We start from the raw sequence: 21,830 nt of genomic DNA on the forward strand, positions 1-21,830 counted from the left end.
CCGGCGGCAGCGGCTCGCAGACAGTAAAGCTCTGCAGGCGGACAGCAGCGTGGAGGGATCGGTTTTTATTTCAAAAGACAGTAAGACAATTTTTTTTTTTTTTCTCTTGTTTTCGACTTCGTATCAAAACACTTGGTAGGGTTCCTTTTCTCCCGATTGGCCCCTAAAACTGCTACAACCAAGCAGCATGCTCCGACCACAAGCGACACGCCGCGAGCTCGACACGTCTCCACACTCACGCCTCACAACAACTACACGTCAGCAATGCACAGCAAGATGGCTTGTACCTTATTAAGACACTAAGAGCACTCCTGGCCAGGAGGGAAGGCCTCGCTTCCTTCCCTCAGGGTAGGCAAAAAAAAAAAAACCAACAACCAAAAAACAACTTCTCCAGGAAAACAAGGCTGTTGTACTGAAGCTGTTAAGTGTAACCCAGCAATGAGCAATAAAGCGTGGTGTGTCAGCACTTAGTGAAGGCAAATTCAACCCCTGGGTAGCCATTGGTTAGAGGGGCTGTGGCTTCTCTAAGCCTACCAGGGAAGGAAATGGCCAACAGTGGCGGGGAAGGGAAGGGAAACAACCCCTAGGAAGGTTCCATTGTTCAGATAACAGGCTTGGCTTTAATAAAAAGAAGAAAAAAAAAAAAAAAGTCTTCTTTCACCCAAGTTGCTTCTCCACAACACAGAGAGTTACCTTAAAGCTGAGAAACTGAACTGCTCTTTTGGCAAACAGCTCCTGGAAAGGAAGTTTTCCCAACAGGCTTCCATCCCTAGCCCAGCTACTCTAATTCAGTGGCCCACAGCCAGAACCGTCACACCCTCTTTCCTCCCCTGCCAAAGCAGGGTGGCCCAGAGCTGATTAACAGAAGGTTAATAGGGAATTTTAAAGCCAAGAGCTTTGAAGTGTAGCTCACCAACCTCACCAGTTATTCGGAATGTTTACAATGGTTGCTACAAAAAAAGGTAGTTACAAAATGTGTACATCTCAAACATGCTCCCCAAACATTATTGCATTGTTTATTTCCCTTAATAACGGTGTTTGAAGCTCTGCCCAACCTGATGGCCTTTAACCCTGAGGCGAAGGAGAAGATTTGTGTTTGGTCGAGTTGGCAACAGAAAGTAAACTCTGGTCCCCAAGGGTTAGAGGTCAGCAGCAGCTGGGCTGGCCCCCCCGGCATCGTGTGGCGGAGGCAGTGGCAGGGATCCATTACATCTCGTTCAGGTCTAGCAGGGTCTGGTCCAGCATTCTTTGCGTGCAGAGATGCTCCTCTTTGGTGGATTTCAGTTTATCTGGCAGGAAGCAAGAGTCAAAGAGTTACAACAAGGCAGCTTCAGCCAACAGAGAAACCTTCGCCAAAGAAAGCTCGCGCTACCCCCTTCCCAGCACGCTGCCGCAGCAAGTCCTCAGGCCGGTGGGTGCCTGGCTGGGTGCAGCTAGAAGCTCTGAAGTTACCTGGCTCATTTGTAGCCCTGGCCTCTCTCATTGCTGGTGCTCCCAGTCAGCACGGTCACGATGGACTTTTAGCCAGTGCTCTAGGCAGTGTTTGGCATGCAGGTGCCTCCAACCGCAGCTAGCTTTCCCCAGGGCTCCAACACTTCCAGCCAGCAGACCCCCCGTGGCCCAGCAAGGCGCCCAAGAGCAACGCAGAGGTAAACCACACTCAAGAAGTCACCCCCTGCCACTACAGCTGGTTGTGCCCGCCTTCCCCCTCCCAGCACAGGACCCGAGACGCCAAGCTGGGCACCGAGGCCCCAACGACCAGCAGCGGGGAGCGGACAACCATGCCTCAAGGACAGCGGGGAGGAGGCTGTTTGCAGTGAAGGGCAGGCAGGGAGCGAGGAGGAGCGAGGGTGCTGCAACTCTGCCCGAGACTACAGGCGGCTGCGCGGTCGATTCTCACATGTTCCTTAAGCCAGGAGGAGAGCTCAGATCAGCAACTAGCGCTCTAGGTAGGCTTTACTCCAAAGGTGAGCCCACCCATATCACTGAAGACATCCACACGCTGGGACACTGGACAGACAGGCTGTAGAAAGATGTCCTTTAGGTAGAGGCAGTTTCTCAAAGCTGCTCCCCAACCTCCCCAGGATCAGAAACCGGGCACAGAGCGAGAAGCAGCCTTCCTAGAGCACTAGCAACTGCAGCGTTTCGAGGTTCCCTGCAGGCGCTCAAGACCCAGCTTCACGCTGGGGATTTTTGGGACTGGCTTTCAAAGCGTTCATGAGCTTTCCCAACCCGTTCTGGGGCTCCGCAGCTGCGCCGGGGTCAGGCCCCGGGAATGACCGCTTGCCCCAAGCCTTCTAGGTTAGGACTCAACTATATAGGAAAGTACTACAGGTGTGCAGTGTCTTACAGACCACGAGGTCAGTCATTTATTGTTAGAAGCCATCATTCCATGCAGCAGGAAATCCTACAGTCGTTCCTCTAACAGTATATTAAGCCTTAGCACTTGACAGGCATCTTTTAGCAGACATAAGCCTAACTTCACCCCTCCCCTCTCTTGGTGGGTGCAGCCAGTCTGGTTCCACGGAGGAGCCAGGCAGGACCCCGCGGAGAAGTGAACAAGTCTGCTCAAAAACCAGCCCAGTCTGAGGGTTACTCCACCAAGAAGAGAGGTTAGCTTTATAAAAACAAACTCTTAAATAAATTAGAGGATAAATTCAAGCGCCCCATTAAATAGCAGCAATTGCATAAAAGGTGCAAGTCTGCCAGTCTTAAGAAAGATCAGATTTCACTGTGGTCCACAGCATTGGTGGTCGCAATAAGCTTGTTTAATGGTATTAGTGGGCCCCCTTCTCAGTCACACAGATCATGCAGCGTTAACTTCAGCTCGTTAGAGAGCAGGCGGTTTTTCTCAAGCTGGCTGTACAGGCGCTCTGCAGCAGCAACAGGATTAGGGGAAACAAGAGGAAGAGAGAAAAAGAGAGAAAGGGAAGGTTAGTAGAGGACCAAGACGAGCACATCAAATCAGCTGTCTCCATAACACGTGTCTCTGAGGATCAAGTCTAGGCCATTACACAGATGAAGCCAGGGAGAACAAAAGTTTGTCTTACTCTAACTTTTCAGCTCAGGAAGATCACGGAGGAAACCAAGTGCGGGCAGACATGGAAGTGCTGCCAAGGGCTTGCGAAGGCCAAGAAAGGAAGAGGAGAACACACCAGAAGAGGAGCCTGCAGGCTGGGCTGTACCCAGGTAAGGAGACACGGGATGCGCTTTCAGCCTGTAAGAGCACTTTGCAGAAAGAAGGAGTCCTACCACAGCTCAACCAGAAGCACCTTGCAGAGTGAACCACACCAAGCAGCAGTGAGATCGATGGGGTTTTAACAGTAGGACAGGGACACCAGAAGAACGGAAAATGACAGCACCTCCTACCTGACCTGGAGGACACTCCTCCCCCAGGACACACCTTTGTGCCGCCCTGACAACCCACCACACCTACGCCAGGATCGAAGGCAGTATCTGCTGCAGGTACAGCACAGAGGAAGTTTGGGAGCACAGGCTCTTATTCTAGGCCTGCCCCAGAACAGCTACACGAGCAGGGCACAAACTGCCCCTGCAGCTGACAGCCTTCACCTCCCAGCCAGTCCCTGTCCTCCCAGCCTCGCAGGGCTCTAGCGACCACACTCCCCCCCCCAAGGCTGGTCCCAAGTGCGTGTTCTCAGCAGTAACTCCAGGGAAAGGGAGAACCTCTGCCAGGACAGGCCCCCTCTTGGATGTCCTGTCAGGCAGCCTGTCAGCCACAACAGAGAACCAGTTCAGCACCTTATCTCTGCCCATCGACACAGGCAGGGTCCTCCCAGCCTGACAACTCCAATTCCTGCATCTGGGGGGATTCCAGGCAGTGAAAAATCCTCATACAACAGCGGCCAGCCTGGCAGAACTAATCATCACAAACTGTAGCGATCCATACGGCGTGCTGCCTCTGCCTGATGAGCGAGCACAAAGCACAGCCACTCTTGCTGGCCTTCGGCTCCTTCTCAAATCCTTGTACCACAAGGTCCCTAGGAATCTAGGGCACCCTCTGAAGGGGATCTACACCATTCCCCGTTACTTTCAACCTAGGAATATTTTGCTCTTGAAGAAGACTTGGCCAGGTAAGATTCAAGACACTGAGTCAAGTTGTTCACACGGAGCAGCCAAAGCATGTCCCCCTCTCCAGGGAGTCTCAGCCCAGTCCCTCCACCACGACAGACGCACAGAAGGGGTGAAGCTCACCTTCACCCAGCTACCCTCAGCTCCTCTCAGCCCTCAGCCCCTGCTCTGGCTGCACCTCACTCTGCAGGACAGAGGGCAGCAACGCTGATTGATTGTCCCTTCTTGAAGCCACTGAGGGACCAACCAACAGCCAACAATTTTTGTCCCACCACGTTCTAACTAGAAGTTGAGGGGAGTTGTGGTGTGGGGGACGGGTACACCCCATCCTGGCCTATGCCAGAGCCCACCTTGCACATCAGCTACTGTTGCTGGGGACGCACTCTCTGGCCTCCAGCCTGGCTCTGAGCAGGTAGGCTGGGTGCCAGTCTCCAGCCCCAGGTGATCAGGGCTGGTCCTGGGTCTCCAGAGTGGCAGAGGATGGGAGTGAACTGCAGTCAGAAGTCCCTGTGACTGGAGGCTGGTGCAACGGCTCACAGCCTTCAAGGGTGAGGTGCTGCTTGCGGACAGGGACCTGATGATCCACCCACGTGAGGGAGCAGATTGACTGAAGTAATTAGCATGACCCTTCCTAGACCTCAGGAACAGCTCAACACAGAATGTTTGCCCAGGTCTGCTGGGGCTAGATTCAGCGTTTGGCCTGTTCCCTTCTCCACCCAGCCCGCAGGGCAGCCTTACCAGCCGTCCTTGCAACCTGGGGAGCTCCAGGACCTGTGCCTCCTGGTCAGCTCATCTGCAGCACTCCTGAGCCAACAGCCCACCTCACGGTAACGAGCCTGCACAAGCCCAGCAATCCAGTCAGACCAGAAGCCTTTTAAAACCTCCCAGGGCAGAAGTTGCATCACCCACCCATCCCATCCATCTACCACCCAGCATGGAGTTCCACCAGGACAAGCAGGGAAAGGGCCTGCCACAGCCCAGCCTGCGATAACATCGCTTGCAACACCACCGTGCAACGGCAGAGCCACCAGCTCCACGCAGCGCGAGGCAGTAACAAGCCCACAGCTGACGGGACCTCCCCACGAGGCGGCTGTTTCACAAGGGTAAGAGCTGGCAACCCAACACTGGGCTGGAAACCTCCACACCCCCAGACGCTTGTGACAGAAGCCCTGCCCCTCCCACAGGATCTAGACCCCCCTTACTCCAGCTGCAGGTTTGGTTACTGAAGAGTTACAGGTTCTTGCTTTGGGCTCACAGGGCACAGAGTTACTGCTCCATACCCGGGGAGAGTCAGACCACCATCTACCAGAGCTTTCCAAGCTTTGAAGTGTCCAACCCTTTGAAATTCCTTGCAGGAACGCTCCTTTCCTTCCCCACCCAGACCCGGCAGAGAGCGGACAGCCCTGACACAGGAGAGTGAGAACAGGCCGGGGCAGTTCAGCATGTCTGGACTACGCTTGTGGAGAACTGAGCGACACAAACCTGAGGAAACCACGGGAGGTGGCCCATTTCATCAAAACTCTGTTCGTGAAGGGCTCTTCGGGCACTGCGGCAGATGAACCAACCCAGAAAGGAAAAAGCATTTGACAAACCGCCGTGAGGCGGCACAGACAGGGACGAGAGGCTGATCGGTGCTCACGACACCGGAGCAACTAGCAGAGTCAGACCCGCGGTGACACACGCCAAGTGTTTGCAGCCTGCCGGCTGCGGCGCTCGCTGTGAAGCTCCGTGCCACGCTCCCCGGGGGGGATCCCATCCCCCTCAGCCCCTGCACGGGGAGCGGAGGACTTCGCAAGCCACAGATTCCCTGGCTCGGGTGCCCACAGCCCTGCTGCAGCGCAGTCTCAGTTCGGAAGCGAGGGGCCATACATCCCCCCCCACAGCCACAGGCAGCACTTTGCCCCCAACCAGTCCTGCCCAACTGGAAACCAGCCACTTGATATTTATTAGCTTCCACACCCTGCCAGTGACCTAGTGCCTATCAGGTGTGGTGACTTCCCACTGCGAGCCAGCGTTTGGCAACCGATGCCGGTGAACACTACCGAGCAGGCAGGTGTAAGGAGTGGCTTCAGCCAGGCTCGAGGACTTGACGTCCTGCTGCAAACCCCAGCCTCCCCTTTGACCCTACAGAGCATGCGACATGCCGAGGCACCGTCTGTGGAGCTGCAATTCACATTTGGGAGCCAGTAAGACACCCAAAGGGAAAAAATCCAGCAGGTTAATGAAGTCTGTGTGTTCCACCAAGGGTGATGAGGGTTACATTGGTTTGAAATAGTTACTCTGAAGCAGCAAGTGGTCACTGGAAACCCGTTTCTCAAAAGCACCAGCCGTTCCATTCAATTTATACCAGAATTGTTTTCCTTAAAAAAGGTGACATCATGCTCGAGCAAGAGGCAAGAGAAATACAAAAGGAGCTTTATGGCTCTACACACGATATGCAGATGAGAACAACATACTCCCAGCTACACCCAGACAGTGAAAGGGCAGCCCCTCAGAGCACAGCAGTGTCTGGCACATCGGGTCAAACAGAGGGAGCTTTGTTTAGGAGCAAGTGCAGCATAACTGGGGGGCTGCTACTGCTGCCATCAAGCTTCAGTGTCTTTACAGCACTCGTTCCCAGGGATGCCCTGGGCACAGTAACTGGAAAAAGGTACTGGAATTCAGAGCGAGGTGATGAGAGCATGAAGGCAGGGTGCAGGTGCAGAACAAGCCACTAAGCAGAGAGGCAAATCCAAAGTGGAGTTTGGAATCGCAAGACTTATCTGTGTGAGACAGAAGGAGACACTAATTTTAAAAGAAGCTTCAGTGTTTGTGCACGGCAAACTTTGCTTAGGGAGCTCTCGGACGCTAGTGTTAAGGCTCTTCCTCGGCAGTGCCGGTACCTGGCCTCTCCTCGGTTAGTGGTAAGGACCGTGTGGAGCAGCTGTTAGCAGAACCCGCCGCAAATCCGAACAAAAAGCCGAGTAGCAAAGTTGCAGAAACGTACGAGTTCAGCTACTTCCACAGATCAGTTCACGATCCAGCCCATCTCAACTCTGTTAGGGCCGCTCCTAAGGAATCCACTGGAGCACTAGCCAGAGCCTCTTCCAGGAGGAACCCCGAGGCCACGGCCCAGTGGCTCCAGCAGGCAACTAAGCCACATCACCTTAGGAAGCCTTTCCCAGTGGGGCTGGGAATTGCACTCGTGGAGTTCAAGTCCGAACCCTTTCAGGCCAGCACAGCACTTCGTGTTACACATGCAGATCACAAGGACCTAGAGTTAAGAGTACGGCATGCTGCAGGGAAGCCTCCACAATCCTCGAGGCAGAGATCTGTAGAAGTAACCTAGACAACACAGTGCCATCGATTCTCCAACTAGGAAAGTCACAGCAAACCAAGCAAGCTCTGGCAGTCTAGCCTGCTGAAGCAAGAGGCGAACACCAGCCAGCTCATATTTACATGGAAGTCATGTCATTCAGGGCGTGGTCCAGTTCCTCACTAATTGCTTTGTACTTCAGTTTCTGGGCATAGAGCTCATCTAGAAGAGGTTTAGGAGGAGAACAAAAGGGAAACAATGAGGGAAGGCAGAAGAGTTCTTCCAGCACCCTGGGGCAGGAAAAGCAGTATGGGGTTCATGGAGAGAAGAAAATGAAGTTAGATGTGGAGCCATCACAACTCCGTATTAGTTGCCGACAATGAATGGGTGGGTTCCAACAGCCTGAGGACAGTCTGACCAGCAAGTGCCTTCCAGGATTACAAGCCAGCTCTGAGGGGAGCAGAGCCAAGAACTCAAACCGCATCAGCTTGTGAAAACAAGCTGCCCAGCTGGGTCAGCAAGAACCACTGACAGGAGGAGCAGCAGGGAAGGGCAACTCCATCCACTTGGGGAGAAGCTTGCTTACACCTAAGGAAGGCACAGATCAATGGAGGTGCTTTGTTCTCACCTTCAGTCTCAATATAAAAACCAGCTTGGGGGAAGTGAGTCACGTAACAGTCCTGGGCATCAGAGGAAATTCCCATCTTGTATACACAGCTGGCAGGGTGAGCCTAAAGGACAGGCCACACCGGTGTTCTCTACCGGATAACGGAGCAGACCGGCAGATCGCTCTCCTTCAGGGGAGGAGGCAGTCCCGAAACTCGTACCGATGCACTCCTCGAGCACTGTGCAGAGCTGGCACAGACTTCTCCCAGCTCTAGCTGCCTAGTACAGCTGGTAATGTTGTTAATGGCTTCACAGAGCCCGGAGAACTTTGTCAGTTGTCATAAACCAGGTCACTTCAGCAGCAAGGCTGGAGACCAGAGCCAATTCTCGATCAACGTGTTTCAAGGGGAGCACGCAGGGATTTGAAGGAGTTTTTGCAGTTCCCAATAAAAGCTTGCCCTGGATCATGAGGTGGCTCAGATTGCTGCTTGGCTGCAGTTCTGGAATAGCTCAGCTGACACCATTGCTATTTCTAGATTAAAAAAACCTCCAGAGTGACTCCAGACAGTAGGATGTGGCTTTGCATCTCCAAGACCTGGCACTAAACCACCACTGAGGCACACGCTGTGCTTGAGGCAGGAGGCTTCTAAGTATTGGTTTACCAGCACCACCACTCCAGCCACAGCCCTGGATTTAAGGGAGCCAGCCAGAACCTTCTCCTTCCATGGCTTGGGGAAAGGTAGGATTCAGCAATGGCTGCCCTCAGGAGTGCTCCTGAAGTATGGTGAAACCAGGAACAGGAGGTGGAAAGGAACCCATCCCAGGCACAGGTTGACCACCACACCGCATGGGTGGAGCTTCTGGTGATTTAATCTTGAACCAGGAGCAATACTGGGGAGGCCAAGTCTTCACAGGGGCTGTTTCAAGACTCACTGACTACTGTGGTGGACTTGCAGCAACACTGTCTGCAGCAGAGCGCCACGTGCACGAGATTCTGCACATAAGTATGTTATCGTAACTAATTCCTGTTGAGTTCAAGTGGTCTTTTTTCCTATGCCACTCCTTAAATTGGGGTTAAGCTGGAGAGCACAGGAGTCCAGTTACATTCCTGAGGGCATCACAACCAAGATACACCAGCTGCACTATGTGTCACTATCAGTCAGATGCAGCATGGGGTTTGGATCAAGAGCTTGAGGCCTGCTACAGCCCAGCCAGGGAACTGCTTTCAGAGTAGAAACACAGGGCACAACTCTTGAGCCCAGAGGCACCAAGCCTCACCTTAGAGATCAAGTTAGGTCAGGCTCCAAGTATGGAGGAGCAGAGCAGCGCCTCCATTCTCCAGCTCTCCGGGAGACAGCCTTCCTCAGGTCCCCTCACTACATATTCTTTGGCTTCCCATCCCCAGAATGTACCTTCCAAATCATCGATGGTCTTCTCCAGCTTGGCTACAGATCGTTCAGCAAATTCAGCACGGGTCTCCGCCTGCCAGACAGAGGCGAGGCAGTTAGGACAACAGCTTTGGGACACAAAGACTACAGAGGCAGCAGCCTGAGGACATGAAGTCTGCCAGCCTCCACGTCTCCCCGCAGTCAAGCTGAAGCCAGCTCACCCAGCGGGCCATCCCCACACGGTTACTCACCTCTTTGAGTTTATCAGTCAGGATCTTGATCTCTTCCTCGTATTTATCCTCTTTCTGAGAGTACTGTGGAAAAGGGAGGAGTCAGCAATCGGCAGCCCTCAGCAGCCCCACAAACCTCCCACTCCAGAGAGCCCACAGCTACAGAGGGAGACGTGAACTCCTCCCTGCAGTGCACGCACCCACAGAAGCTTCCAGCTGGGAGTTGTTCACATCCCTACCCTCACCCAACACAACTGGGTCAGGCAGCAAGTCCCACATCACACACGTAACACAAACTTGGGCGCAGAAAAATTTTCATCCCAGCAGCATAAACATCTTGGCTGACGGAGTCTGCCCCAAGGCAGGGCAGGGCAGCCAGACTTCCCGCACTCCCAGCTTCGACGCTCAACGTCAGCCCTGCACTGAAATCCGTTAGCTCTCCTGGGAGAGCAAGCACAGCTCTCCTCGCTTGCTCAAGGCTGCGGTTGCATCATCTCCATCCCAAGTGGGTGCTCTGCTGTGGCACACCCTCCGAGCAAAAGAGAAATGTTTCTGGCCCTTGGACAAGGAGCCCTACCTTCTCAGCCTGAGCCTCAAGAGACTTGAGATTGTTGGTGACATTCTTCAGCTCTTCTTCCAGCTCGGAACATTTACTGTGGGGTTTCATAAAGAAAGGAGAGAGAAAAAGGAAAAGAAGTGGGAGGGAAAGACAGGAGAGACAAGAAGTGAATCCATGTGCAGGGAAGACCAGGAAGTTCTTTAGGAGACAGTCTGCGATCAGACTAGATGGGACCCTGCTTTGAGGCACTTGTGCAGAAAGCAAGTTCTCTTCCCGCCTCCGAGTTCCCATTTTGGAGTATCCTGCCAGCACACGCACAGGGCACTGAGCTGAGCAGCTGAGACGTGGACACAGATTTCTGCCGGACCTGGAGTCTTCACGCTGAAACTGCGTGTTTAGTTTGCTGCAAGGAGGGAAGCTGTTCTGACGGACAGATGGACAGCCACCACCACTCAGACAGGAATACTTATGGGCAGAGAGGACAGAACATTCCAGGAGAGAGAAAGACGCAGTTAAGCTGAGGGAAGGAGCGTAGCAAGGAGACCACAAGAGTTCTGGTTTAATGGTTCAAGAAGGGAAAGGTTAGTACCTTTTCTTCGGCAACAGACAGACACTTCAAGTTCTGGTCCATCACTCTGATCTGCTCCTGCAGCTCCCGGCAACGACTGTTAGTGACGGTCACACGATGGCACAAGCCAGGTGGGGGCAAGGGTCAAAAGAAGCACCAATAACACAATACCACAGAGCAAAAAAGGGGGTAGGGGAAAAACACAAAAAAGTCATGGTCATGACATGCATGTCTGGGCAGGAAGCACACTGCTACTGCTGCGTACACACCAACTTTGTTAGACAAGGCCCAGAGCACAGAAAGGCCCTGACCAGCTCCTCAAGGATCAGCTCAAGCATCCGGACACGTGAAAGGAGCCCAAACACCCCAATTTGTGGGTCTGCTCTAAGCAGAGGAAGCCCAGCTTGCTGCTCAGCAGTGCAGAAGCCTGTAGCAGTTACTGCAAATATTTTAAGAGGGCAGAGACCAACCTCAGCCGCGGTTCTGCCCTTCGACATCCCACGTGCCACTTCAGCCCCCGGCCCGGGAGGCCTCTGCTGTTTTAGGACAAGTGCTGTGCGCTCACGTGCCCCATCGCAACGTGCGAGGATCTCGTGGCCGTACGTACAAAGCAGTGGTGGTGACTACCGAGTGGGAAAGGATTCCCTGGCCTTGCTAACTAGGGATTCTCTCCATGCAAAGGGGCAGAACATCTCCACTACAAGGCAAATCACATCAAACTCCGCATCCTCAGCGGACCTAACCCTGTTCCGAGGCAGAGAGCGCTTCCAACTCTTTCATCTGAGGATCTAAACCCACCCTGTGCTTCAGGCCTTGTGTAACAAGGTTAGAAATGCTGTGTTAGTTCCCATGCAAAGGTAGATGTGCCAGTTACATGCGAGCAGATTACTCACGACTCTGCAAGCTCAGCTCTCTCTTCAGTACGCTCCAGATCTCCTTCTATGATCACCAGCTTCCGAGCAACCTGGAAAGGAGAAATGGAGTTAAGAGGAAGGAAGACGATTTTTTTTGTCCTTGTGGCCCGTGCAGGGCAGTAAAGGGAACACCTGCAGGAGCCACTGGAGCCGCCAGAGTCTTTTGGCTAAGGGGAACACTGATGTAGCTCTGCTCAGAGCCAGGCTCTCCCCCCAGGCTTGCTGAGGAAAGGCCTGCCAGCAGGAAGAGGAGCCGCCTCTCCTGGCCAGAGTTCGCTCCACCAAAGCATCCGAGGCTCTCACCTCCTCGTACTTCCTATCCGCCTCTTCTGCAATGTGCTTGGCTTCCTTCAGCTGGATCTCCTGCAGTTCCATCTTCTCCTCATCCTTCAGAGCTCTGTTTTCAATGACTTTCATGCCTCTGCCCAAAAGAAAGCACAGGGAGGGGAGATGTACGAAACCACCCTGTACAAGCCAGCGGTGTAATGAGTTTCAGAGCGTTCACGGTGCTCCCCCAGGGCCACGCTGCTTCCTCGTAAGCCACGACACCTCTGAGAGCAGAGGGGAGCACAGGAAGGCAGACACCGCTGGGCTGACGCGAATACAGCAACCCTAATTGCTCAGAATTAACTGTTCCTTGGAGCGTTTCTCCAGCAGCTCATTGGGCTTCTGGACCAAGGGAAATGTGGTGTTGCCAAGAAGAACAAGCCAGGCCATCTTAGGGACTCTACGCAGCTGAGCCAAGCACTTTCCAGGCTGGAATGCAGGAAGAGCCAAGTCCATCTTTACAGCAGGACATCAGTTGGGTCAGGGTGCTCACTACACGCACTGACAAAGCGCATCAGCCAACTGGAAGGAGACCGCTCCCCTCTGAATCACGCTGCCAGGTCAGGGGACATCTGCCAGAAGGGAGGATGCTGGCAGAGGCAGCAGGAAGAGAGGCTTCCCCACCAGCAGCCACCTTCACAAGACAACAGTGTCCCAAAACCAACACATTTCTCCTCTCTTGGAGGCGGGGATGCGTGGTAGCACACAGCACTTACTCGCTCCTCAGCCTCATGTTCCAAGATACTCCCTCAAGACCATCAGCACTGTTCTAGTTGCCCCGCACAAGTGGGTACCCCCACATCCAGGGGTATCTCCTTCCCAAGAGGTTGATGGCACTGGGCCCTCAGGAACACGTCCGAGATGTTTGAGCAGCAACCCTTGCTCACCTTTCGCTTTCATCTGCAGCTTTCTCTGCCTCTTCCAGCTTCTGCAGAGCTGTGGCAAGGCGCTCCTGGGCTCGGTCTAACTCCTCCTCTACCAGCTGGATACGGCGATTCAAAGATGCCACTTCTGCCTCAGCCTGGAGGGAGCAGATGAGGGCGACTCAGCCTGTGGCGGGGTCAGCCGTCAGCGCGGGGCGGCCGAGGTCTGCCCTCGGGTCAGCGGCAGCACACGGGAAGCCGAAACAAAGCCGAGGAGCTTTAGCCACTGTCTTCCAGAGGTCGCACTGCCATACGCTTGCACGTTGAGCTTTGCAGCGCTCCACACACACGCACTTCGCACACACATACACACCGTCCATGCAGCAGGCACCCTGCAGGTCCCTCACCTGTCAGCTTGAGCTGACACGACAGTTTAAGCCATAGACACTAAGTAGATGATTTATGCTAATGGGTCTTCTCTGCAGCTGCTGTAATCCCGCCAGGCCATCAATCACCATCCTATTTATCCACCCCACCAGAGCTCTGTGACAGCTACCATTTAGCACAAAGTCAGTTTACTCATGTGATCTGGACATGAGCGTTGCTTGAAACAAGCCCTCTCGTCAGCAACGTGAGAAAGATTAACAGCTTCAGGTTCAGAGGGCTGCCAAGCTGTGTCAGAGCGCTGGCAGGCCGGGCTTTCGACAGCACAGCCGAGCTCCAGGCTTCCTTCCTCCCTCCCAGCGACTCACTAACAACCCAGAGAAAGAGCAAAAGCCTCGTCCAGTCTTGAGACAGGTTGAAGAGGCCGTTCCCCAGCAACAACCACCTCAGCTCAGCGGTGGAACTGCCGAGTGCCTGCAGGCGCCACGCATTTGCCAGAAGCACGACCACAAAAGTGACCAAAGCTTTAATGAATCAGCAGCGATCAGAAGCCACCACACCCCCCCACACCCCCCCCCCCCAGCCAGGCCTGTTACAGCAGCACCGCTATCAACCACAAGGCGCCTGCTTACGGCCCAGTATGCATCAACCCCGACCAGAGCCCGGGGGGCAAGCCTAGATGCTTCGGGGATACCAACACCCCACCTGAGCCACCCCAGGGGAACCCCGAATCCCGCTCTCCAGCGGGATGAGTGCGCTGGTAGGAAGACAAGCCAAGGCTGCAGCCATTTCACAGCAGCACCGTGGTCTCCTACAGAGGCCCATACACAGGCACATGCCAGGCATATATGAAATATCCCAGCTCCTTATAACAAAGCAGCCTGCGAGGACACGCTGCTTCTAAGCATGCCCGAGGAGGGAGGAGCAGAGGGATGAAAGAATCCAGTGTTAGAGCAGGGCCCGACACAAATCACGTTCAGCTCCTGGTAGAGGCTGTCCGAGCTCTTCCCCCCTCATCGGCAGCAAGGTGCTCAGCACCCACCCGCCCCCCCCCCCCCCAGCATGGTTCAAGCCCAGGTTGTGCAAACACAAGCTGAAGGAGGTCCCATGCTGACACACCCAGCTCTTCACCATGGAAACCCGCAATATTGGATGCTCAAACGAGGCAAGAGCTGCAGCGAGCTGCCCCAGAGCCAGCCCCGCCGGCATGTTCCTCCAGAGGAGGAAGTGATCTGCTCGAAGAGGAACAAAATTAAACAGAACTGGGAAGGAGACTGCTTGAGACACGTCTTTTGCCTATCAAAGAGGCAACAAGCTGTCAAGGTGGAGAGCCTCCTCCCTCTCCCAGGGGATGGAGACACACCAGAACAGTTTCCTGACCCCCCCGAACCGCATCATTTAGCCCTGACTTCCTGCAGGCAGCGCTTAACCCACCCCAAACCCCCACCCTTGCTTTTAAGGAACTGCCTCCCTCTCCCCCTGCAGAATGGTCCTTACCCCTCCCCTTCTGCTTCTCCCCACTGGGTACAGCTGAAGCTGTCGGGCTGCCCCAGAGCACGGGCTGATGCTTCCAGGCAGCCCCGCTGCCAAGCGGTGCGTTCCCATTGCTCTGCTTCCTTCAGGAAGGCAGCTATGAGTCAGGGAGCTCCCGGGAGCCCTGCAAGCCAAGGGCAGAGCTTGCCTCGGCCATCAAGGCTCACCATCACGTCCCCAGGCCAGGGACATCCCTCAGGACCCAAAGGCCAGGCCACAGGGTGAGTACAAGACACCACTACACTGGGAGCACTGGTTCTCTCCTGCAGAGAGGCTCCAGCAAGCTGGGAGAAACACACACGTTCCCATGACAACACTGCTATTGCCAGAGAATTCCTTATGTGGCTGCAAAGAGCCCAGCTGAGGTCTGGGAGTGGCCTCGTCCCACTGCGCAGCAGAAGCTTCTGCCATCAACCCCAGCAGCGAAGCCGAACCGGTCCCGCAGTAGCAGCACCACCCTGCTCATCACGGCCATCAAACTGGGGCACACTGGGGGTGGAAAAGCCTCCACAAGGAAGTCCCCACACAAATTTGGCTCAGATCTGAGCCGGTCACCCACGACGACCTGCCCCGCGTCACCTCATCCACCGTCCCCGCGATGACACCAACCCCGCCTGCCTCAGCTGGGAGAGGAGCCGCTCGCCAGTTCAGACTCCAAACCCAGTCCCTGCCTGTCCCCGTCACGCTCCCACAAGGCCACCCCCCCTTGGGGACAGCCCGCCCGAGGCAGCGGGGGGCTCCCCGCTCGCTGGGATTCGGGCAGGACGTGGAGCTCGGGATTTCCCCCCCCCCCCCCCAGCTCCCGCACCGGCAGCATCACGACGAGCGAGATCACTTCCATTTCATCAGCACCCGCCGAGGCTCCTCACACCTTTGTGCTCGCAACACGGGGCCCGACAAGATGGCCGGGTTCCTCCCCTTCCTCTCCAGCAGCGAGGAGCGAGCAGGCAGCCGGGGAACCCGACCGGGGACCGGGTGCTCCCCCACCCCCTCGGCAACCCGCCCCCCCCCCCCCCCCCCCCAGCTCCGGGCTGGCTCGGGAGACCGGTAACGACGAAAGAAAGACCCGCCGGCTCCCTCCAGCGCCAGTCCCCCCAAAACACCGCCCGAGGCATGCCGGTTGGGGTCCGGGGGACCCCAGCGAGAGCCACCGTCACCCCGGGACACACGGGCAGGGATTCTCGCCCCGCCGCTGGCCCGGAGGGGAGAACCCCCCCCCCCCGACCTCAACAGACACCACGGGGAGCGGCGCAGGGTCCCGATCGCTGGGACCGAGCAAAAACGTGGCAACCCGGGCCGGGATCCCGCAGCTGCTCCCGCCGCGCCGGGTCCCGCAGCGCTGCCCGCGCTCGCCTCGGACCGACCCGCGGCACCGCCACACCCGCCCCGGCTCCATCCCCCCCTGCTAAACACACACACACACCCCCGGGGGTCGTTACGGCCGGTTACGGGGTACCCCCTCCCCCCAGGCCCCGGCGGCGGGGCCAACCCGCACCCGCGGCCCGGGGGCACCGGCGGTACCTGCTCGCGGTTGCGGCGCTCGGCCTCCACCTCCCGCTGCAGGCGGTCGGCCCGTTCCTCCGCGTCGTCCGCCTGCTGCTGCAGCACCTGGATCTTGCGCTTCACCGCCTCGATCGTGGTGGCCCCCGCCATCCTCCCGGCCCTGCCCGACCCGTCCCGTCCCGTCCCGCCGCTCCGCTCCGCGCCGCGCCGGCCCCGCCCTGAAATACCGGAACCCGCCGCCCCGGCCCCACCGCCCGGGAAGTGACGTCACTTCCTCCCCCTCCACACCCCACCCCCCCCTCACCCCCGCCCGTGTTGCCATGGAGACAAGGAGCAGCCGCCCGGCTCCGCGGTGGCGGGGCCTGGGGGCACCGGGGCCAACCCCATGTGGGTCCGGGGGCAACGGGACCTGCTCCGGGGGGGGGGCTTGGGAACACCAGGACCTGCCCCGTGTGGGTCTGGGGGCACCGGGGACCTCCCCCGGGGGGGTCGGGTGACACCGGGGACCAACCCCGGGGGGGTCGGGTGACACCGGGACATGCCTCACGGGAGCCTGGGGGCACCGGGTCCTGCCCCACACGGCACCAGAGCCAACCCCATGGGGGTCTGGGACACCGGGACCTGTCCCGGGGGGGTCAGGTGACACCGGGACCTGCCTCACGGGAGCCTGGGGACACGGGGACCTGCCCCATGTGTGTCGGGGGCACCGGGGACCTGCCCCATGGTGGCCTAGGGGCACCGGCTTCTGCCCCGGGGGGGCCTGGGTACACTGGGACATGCCCCACGGGAGCCTGGGGGCACCGGGTCCTGCCCCACACGGCACCAGAGCCAGCCCCGTGTGGGTCGGTGGCACCGGGACCTGCCCCGTGTAGGTCTGGGAGCACCGGGGACATACCCCGCGGGGGGGTCGGGTGACACCGGGACCTGCCTCACGGGGGCCTGGGGGCATGGGGACCCGGGGGCACCGGGGCCTGCCCCACATGGCACCAGAGCCAACCCCACGTGGCTCTGGGGGCACCGGGACCTGCCCCGGGAGGGTGGGATGACACCGGGATCTGCCCCATGTGTGTCCAGGGGCACCGGGGATCTGCCCCGGGCCAGTGGGGTGACACTGAGACCTGCCCCACGGGGGGGCACGCAACCCCTCAGCCCCCGCCCTGCCCCGGGCAGCCCCCCCCACCCCTCGGGGTCCGGTGTCCCGGGAGTGCCATGGGGCTGGGGACACCCTGTCCCTCAGCCCCGCCGGCCTTATACGGGCACAGCCCGGCCGAAGCTGCGATGCATTCCCAGGGGCTGAGCTCACGCACCACCTCCCCCCCCCCACAACCCTCTCCTGCCCTTGGAGACCCCCCCCGGACCCCAGTGGGGCTGAGACCCCACAGCCCTGGGGCAGGTCCCGCTCCCCTCCTTTCTCCCCAAGGATCAGACTCCGGCACTCGCCGGCGGCACCGAACCGCAGTGCAGAGCGCTGCTGCCAGGCTCCGGCTCCACCGCTGCGTGCCAAAACCCACCGTTGCGACAGCTTTAGCGCTCGCTAAAACTCTCTGGAGCTCAGTGAGGGCAGAAAACGCTGCTGGGAGCGGCGTTCCTCTGTGCCGGGAGGGTCACGGAGCCCCCCGAGATCTCAATACAAGCACAACCGAGACCTCTCGCTGTCCTCGCCCGCCATAAAGGGAAAAGGGGCACCGGGCTGCCACCCCTGTGCCACCTCCTAAAAACCTCGGCACCCAGGCAGGCGCATGTCCCAAGGGTGCGTTTGCCAGGGCAGAGAGGGCTGGCACGGGCTCAGCCTGAACGGTTTGGCACGTCCCCCAGAGATGTGCTGGTGACCAAAACGGTCTGACCCTGCACGCTCCCACGGGGTGGAAGGAGCCAGGAGGCAGCTCTGTGCATCCAACGCTCTGGGGTCTGACATCCCTTCTCCCACCGGCTTCCTCGAGCCGAGGTGAAACCAGGGGAGCCCCGAAAAGCCACCCTGGGGGGTGTCATCCAGAAAAAGGGGGCTCTGAATGCACAGAAAGGGCTTAGCGAAGGGAGTGGGGATGTGGCCCTCAGCGCTGTGGTGTGACAGCAGGGATAGAGCGTGAAAATGCCAGCGGGGAGCGCAGGGAGGGAGGAAGGGTGCGAGGGAGGGAAAGGGCTCCCCAGAGCTCTGCAACACGGCGCTTGGCACACGGGTCAGGAAGCCGCGAGTAAAGCCGCAGGGTTGACAAACCACCCGAGGCTCGGTGAGGGCTCTGGAGCTCCCAGTTACACCCCAGCCCCCAGCTCGGAGCCAGGATGTGCCGGCAAGAGCCAGCCCAGACGCCGTGCCAGGGCTTGGGGCGCTTCCCCACGGCCCAGCGTCAGCGGTTATGGTGGGAAGGGAAGGCTCCTGCCTCTGGGCCCACCAAGGGAGAGGAACCGGGGGCTTTCTCCCGGCTCCGACGGGAGGGAAGATCTGGGGCTGCCTGATGTTCAACCCGAGACACCGCTGCCCCGTGGGGTGACAGCCTCTCCGGCTGCCAAGTCCTGGTGACGAGCGGGGCCAGACGCGATGGCCGGGAGAGCGCCCGGCCGGCGAAACCCTGCGCTGCTCCCGCCATTGTTTTCCTGGAAACGGCGGCCAACAATAGCCGGGCTGTGCTGCTGTCACGCTGCCCGCCCGGCCTCCGCCTGCCCGGGGGGGACAAGGGCTTCCTCCTCCTCCTCCTCCGGAGCTCAACTCCTCCGCCGGCAGCCGTGACTCGGAGCTTCCTGGGGACACGCGCGGACTCCACGTCCCACGCTCGAGGGGCAGCTCGCTGCCGCCAGCCACTGTGGCTCTGCCCTCGGCTCGGGGTCCCCATGCCCTGCTTTGGGGAGCCTGGCTGCCCAGCCTGCTCCGTCCCTGCTCCCAGGCTTGCCTGGGACATCTTTGCTGGAGAAGAAGCTGGGACTGGCCCCTACCAGCAACCCTCTGTCCCCTGCGTGGCTGTGGGTGGCCCCCCCCCCCAGGATGTGTCCTTCCTTGGGTCACTCTCTGCTCCCAGGCACCCGCACAGCTTTGCCAGGAGGGCACTGAGCCTGACAGGGACCTTCCTCTGTCCCCAAGGCCACGGGGAAGGGCCGCAGTCCCACCGGGAGGGCAACAAGGGGAGGGCAGCCAACCCAGCTCCCACCCTGCACCCCATACGTACATCCGCCGCCTTCTTCTCCGCCAGCTCCAGCTTCTCCTGGGCATCTTTCAGGGCCTCGGAGTATTTGTCCAGCTCATCCTCTGTCCCCTTCAACTTCTTCTGCATGGCAGCGAGCTCATCCTCCAGCTGGAAGGGCAGTGGCAGTCACTGCAGGTGGATGCCCCTCTGGACCCCCGCATGGCAGGAGAGCCCTGTCTACCCCATCCAAGGCTCAGCTCTGCCCCATGGCATCCCTCCTGCCCCATCCCGGGGCCAGCTCTGCCCCACAGGGCCCACCCTTGCCCCACATGCGACCAGCTGGCAGGGGCTGGGCCCTGGGCAGCCCTTGGGATGCCCCACGGCATCGCAACCCAGCGCCGGAGCTGGGGGACAGTGGCCGCTCTCACAGCCTTGTAACTCCTGGCCAGAGCCTGGGTTGGGTCTGGGCTCGGCACGGTCCAGCGTGGGGAGAAGCCGTCCCCCCAACCATCCCCGGGCTGGGGGCTTCTGCCACCCACCCTACCTGCTTGCTCCGCTCCTCCGCCTGCTTCTGCTCAGCCTCCGCCTGCTCTGCCCGATCCAGGGCGTTCTCCTTGTCCAGCTTCAGCATCTGCATCTTCTTCTTGATGGCCTCCATTTTCGGGGGGACACGGGTGCTGGCGGCGAGGCGGCAGGCAGCGGGACGGGCAAGGGGCAGGCAGGGCGGGCAGTGCTGCCTGCCGCCCCGCCGCCCGGTTTATCAAGTCTGCCCTGTCCGCCGGTGCGGGGGCTTTGCCTTTCTTGGGCCGAGCTGCCTCCCCACCTTCCCAAAAAGTCTGTGCTCAGGACCCATTGTCTGCCCTTGGGGGGGGTCCAGGCAGCCGCAGCCTTATTTGGGCTCCTGGGGACAGCTGGGGCAGTTATAAAAAGCAGCGGCAGGTCTGCGAGCGGGGGGTCCTGCATTGTCCTGGCTGCCTGCCCCCCCCCTCCGTGCAACGGGACACGCTGGCCGGCGTCACCGGGACACCGTGCTCCCCCCCCAGCACTCCCTCGGGACAAGCTCGGGACATGGAGCCAGGTCCGCGTGGCATCAGCAGCGAAGCCTCCCCCAGTTTGCACCCCACTGGGGGCTCGGGATGCTTTGGTGGCCCCCGGGGTGACATTTACCAGCGTCTGGGGGTGGCATGGAAAAGGGCGAGCTCAGCCCGGTGCTATTTTAAGAGCAGGGGCTTAGCAGCAGCCCCTGGCCCAAATTGTTTGGCTGAGCGGGGAGCAGCGGGGGGAATCGAGCCGAACACCCAGGGAAGAGCCCCCCAGGGAGCCCACCAAGCCCCAAGCCCAGCTCCGGCCATGCTGGTCCTTGGCAGTGAGGCAGAAGATGCTGTTGGCAGCTGGAGGAGCAAATTCCCTGGGCGCGGGGAGGAATTCTCGGGGAGAGCAGCCGCGCTTCCCACGCAGCCGAGGGATTCGCAGCCTCCTCGCGCCGGCCCCAAGGTCCCGCTGGCTCTGTGGCGAGACCCGCTGCTCCCATCCAGGGACGGATTTTGGGGGCTGAGGAGGTCAGCACCCAGGGATCCAGGACACTGACCCCGGTGGCAGCTCCCCACTCCCCGGGCAGGGCACCGGGAGGGACAATGCCCACAAAGGGCCCCGAGCAGCCTCCATGCCCTGGGAGCCATAAATAACCCCACGCACTGGGGCAGCGGAGCCAGCGGTGGGCACGGGGCCACGTGCCTTTGTCCTGGGATCATCCCACGCACGAAGTGGGGCGACAGGTGGCGAGCGGTGACCCCGCCGCCATCCCAAACCTCCGCCAGCCCCCGGGGATGGCAGCTCCCGGCTCCCTCTCCCCAGCCAAGCGGGCGCGTGGTGCGGGCAGACAGGTTTCGTCGCAGCAGCGAGAGGGTGGGCAGGGGCTGCAGGAAGGGGGTGCGGAGGGAACCCCCTGCTCCCCTCTGCCCGGGGGGGGGAGGGCACAGGCAGCATCTCGCCAGGTTGGTGCTGGGCATCCCTGGCGCTGTAAGAATATGTTTGATATTTAGTTGGTTTTCCAATAAAACAACCTAATATCAAACATATCAGACAGAGGCAGGGGCAGGCAGAGGCGGATGGGACCCAGGGCTCAAATCCCTGCAAGAGAAGGAGAGAAGGAGACGCTGAGAGCTGGGGGTGGGGGGTTAAGTCCTCGCTGGTTGCCCGGGCAAGACCCCCGGGGCACCGCGCAGGTGGCATCCCGGCCTCGTGTCCGGACACCATCTGGGCGGCTGCACCGGTGCTGGGATGCTCTGGGATCCTGTGCCCGAGCAGGAGGCATCCTGCAGCAGGGACAAAGCCGGAGCAGGGCAGCGCGGGCACAGTCTCCTGGCATGGCACGGCACGGCACGCCATGGCACGCCATGGTACAGCGCGGCGTGGACCAGCACGGCACGGCACGGCACGGAGCGGCAGGCAGCAC

At 59.0% G+C, this 21,830-nt stretch overlaps 1 protein-coding gene across 12 annotated transcripts; it reads right to left on the reverse strand.

The window, feature by feature from the left end:
- Positions 1 to 50: 50 nt before the first annotated feature.
- On the reverse strand, positions 51 to 20,033 carry TPM3 (tropomyosin 3). 12 transcript variants are annotated; one of them, XM_086478370.1, is made up of 12 exons: positions 19,920 to 20,033; positions 19,418 to 19,543; positions 12,864 to 12,997; positions 11,953 to 12,070; positions 11,629 to 11,699; positions 10,186 to 10,261; positions 9,630 to 9,692; positions 9,403 to 9,472; positions 7,528 to 7,606; positions 5,572 to 5,635; positions 1,901 to 2,023; positions 1,262 to 1,289 (listed from the first exon to the last, which is right to left on the reverse strand). In XM_086478370.1, the coding sequence occupies exons 1-11, from the start codon at positions 20,031 to 20,033 to the stop codon at positions 1,946 to 1,948; spliced, it is 993 nt and encodes a 330-aa protein (XP_086334496.1). In that variant the 3' UTR covers positions 1,262 to 1,289; positions 1,901 to 1,945. The 12 variants fall into 12 exon arrangements, with proteins under 12 accessions (XP_086334497.1, XP_086334499.1, XP_086334502.1 ...); XM_086478371.1 differs by lacking the exons at positions 1,901 to 2,023; positions 5,572 to 5,635; positions 7,528 to 7,606 and having other exon boundaries at positions 51 to 1,289; XM_086478373.1 differs by lacking the exons at positions 1,901 to 2,023; positions 5,572 to 5,635; positions 7,528 to 7,606; positions 10,186 to 10,261 and adding an exon at positions 10,757 to 10,832 and having other exon boundaries at positions 51 to 1,289.
- Between the last annotated feature and the right edge of the window lie 1,797 nt (positions 20,034 to 21,830).

The sequence above is a fragment of the Leptosomus discolor genome, chromosome 26 (genome assembly GCF_034619465.1).
Source record: "Leptosomus discolor isolate bLepDis1 chromosome 26, bLepDis1.hap2, whole genome shotgun sequence".
Classification (NCBI taxonomy): Eukaryota; Metazoa; Chordata; class Aves; order Leptosomiformes; family Leptosomidae; genus Leptosomus; species Leptosomus discolor.

Bases quoted from the DNA above. Each gene is read 5' to 3' on its own strand.
- TPM3 (XM_086478370.1), bottom strand. From the start codon at position 20,033: ATGGAGGCCATCAAGAAGAAGATGCAGATGCTGAAGCTGGACAAGGAG. The intron at 19,544-19,919 runs GTAGGGTGGGTG...CTGCCCTTCCAG, and splicing joins CGGAGGAGCGGAGCAAGCAG to CTGGAGGATGAGCTCGCTGC. The intron at 12,998-19,417 runs GTACGTATGGGG...TGCTCCCTCCAG, and splicing joins CGGAGAAGAAGGCGGCGGAT to GCTGAGGCAGAAGTGGCATC.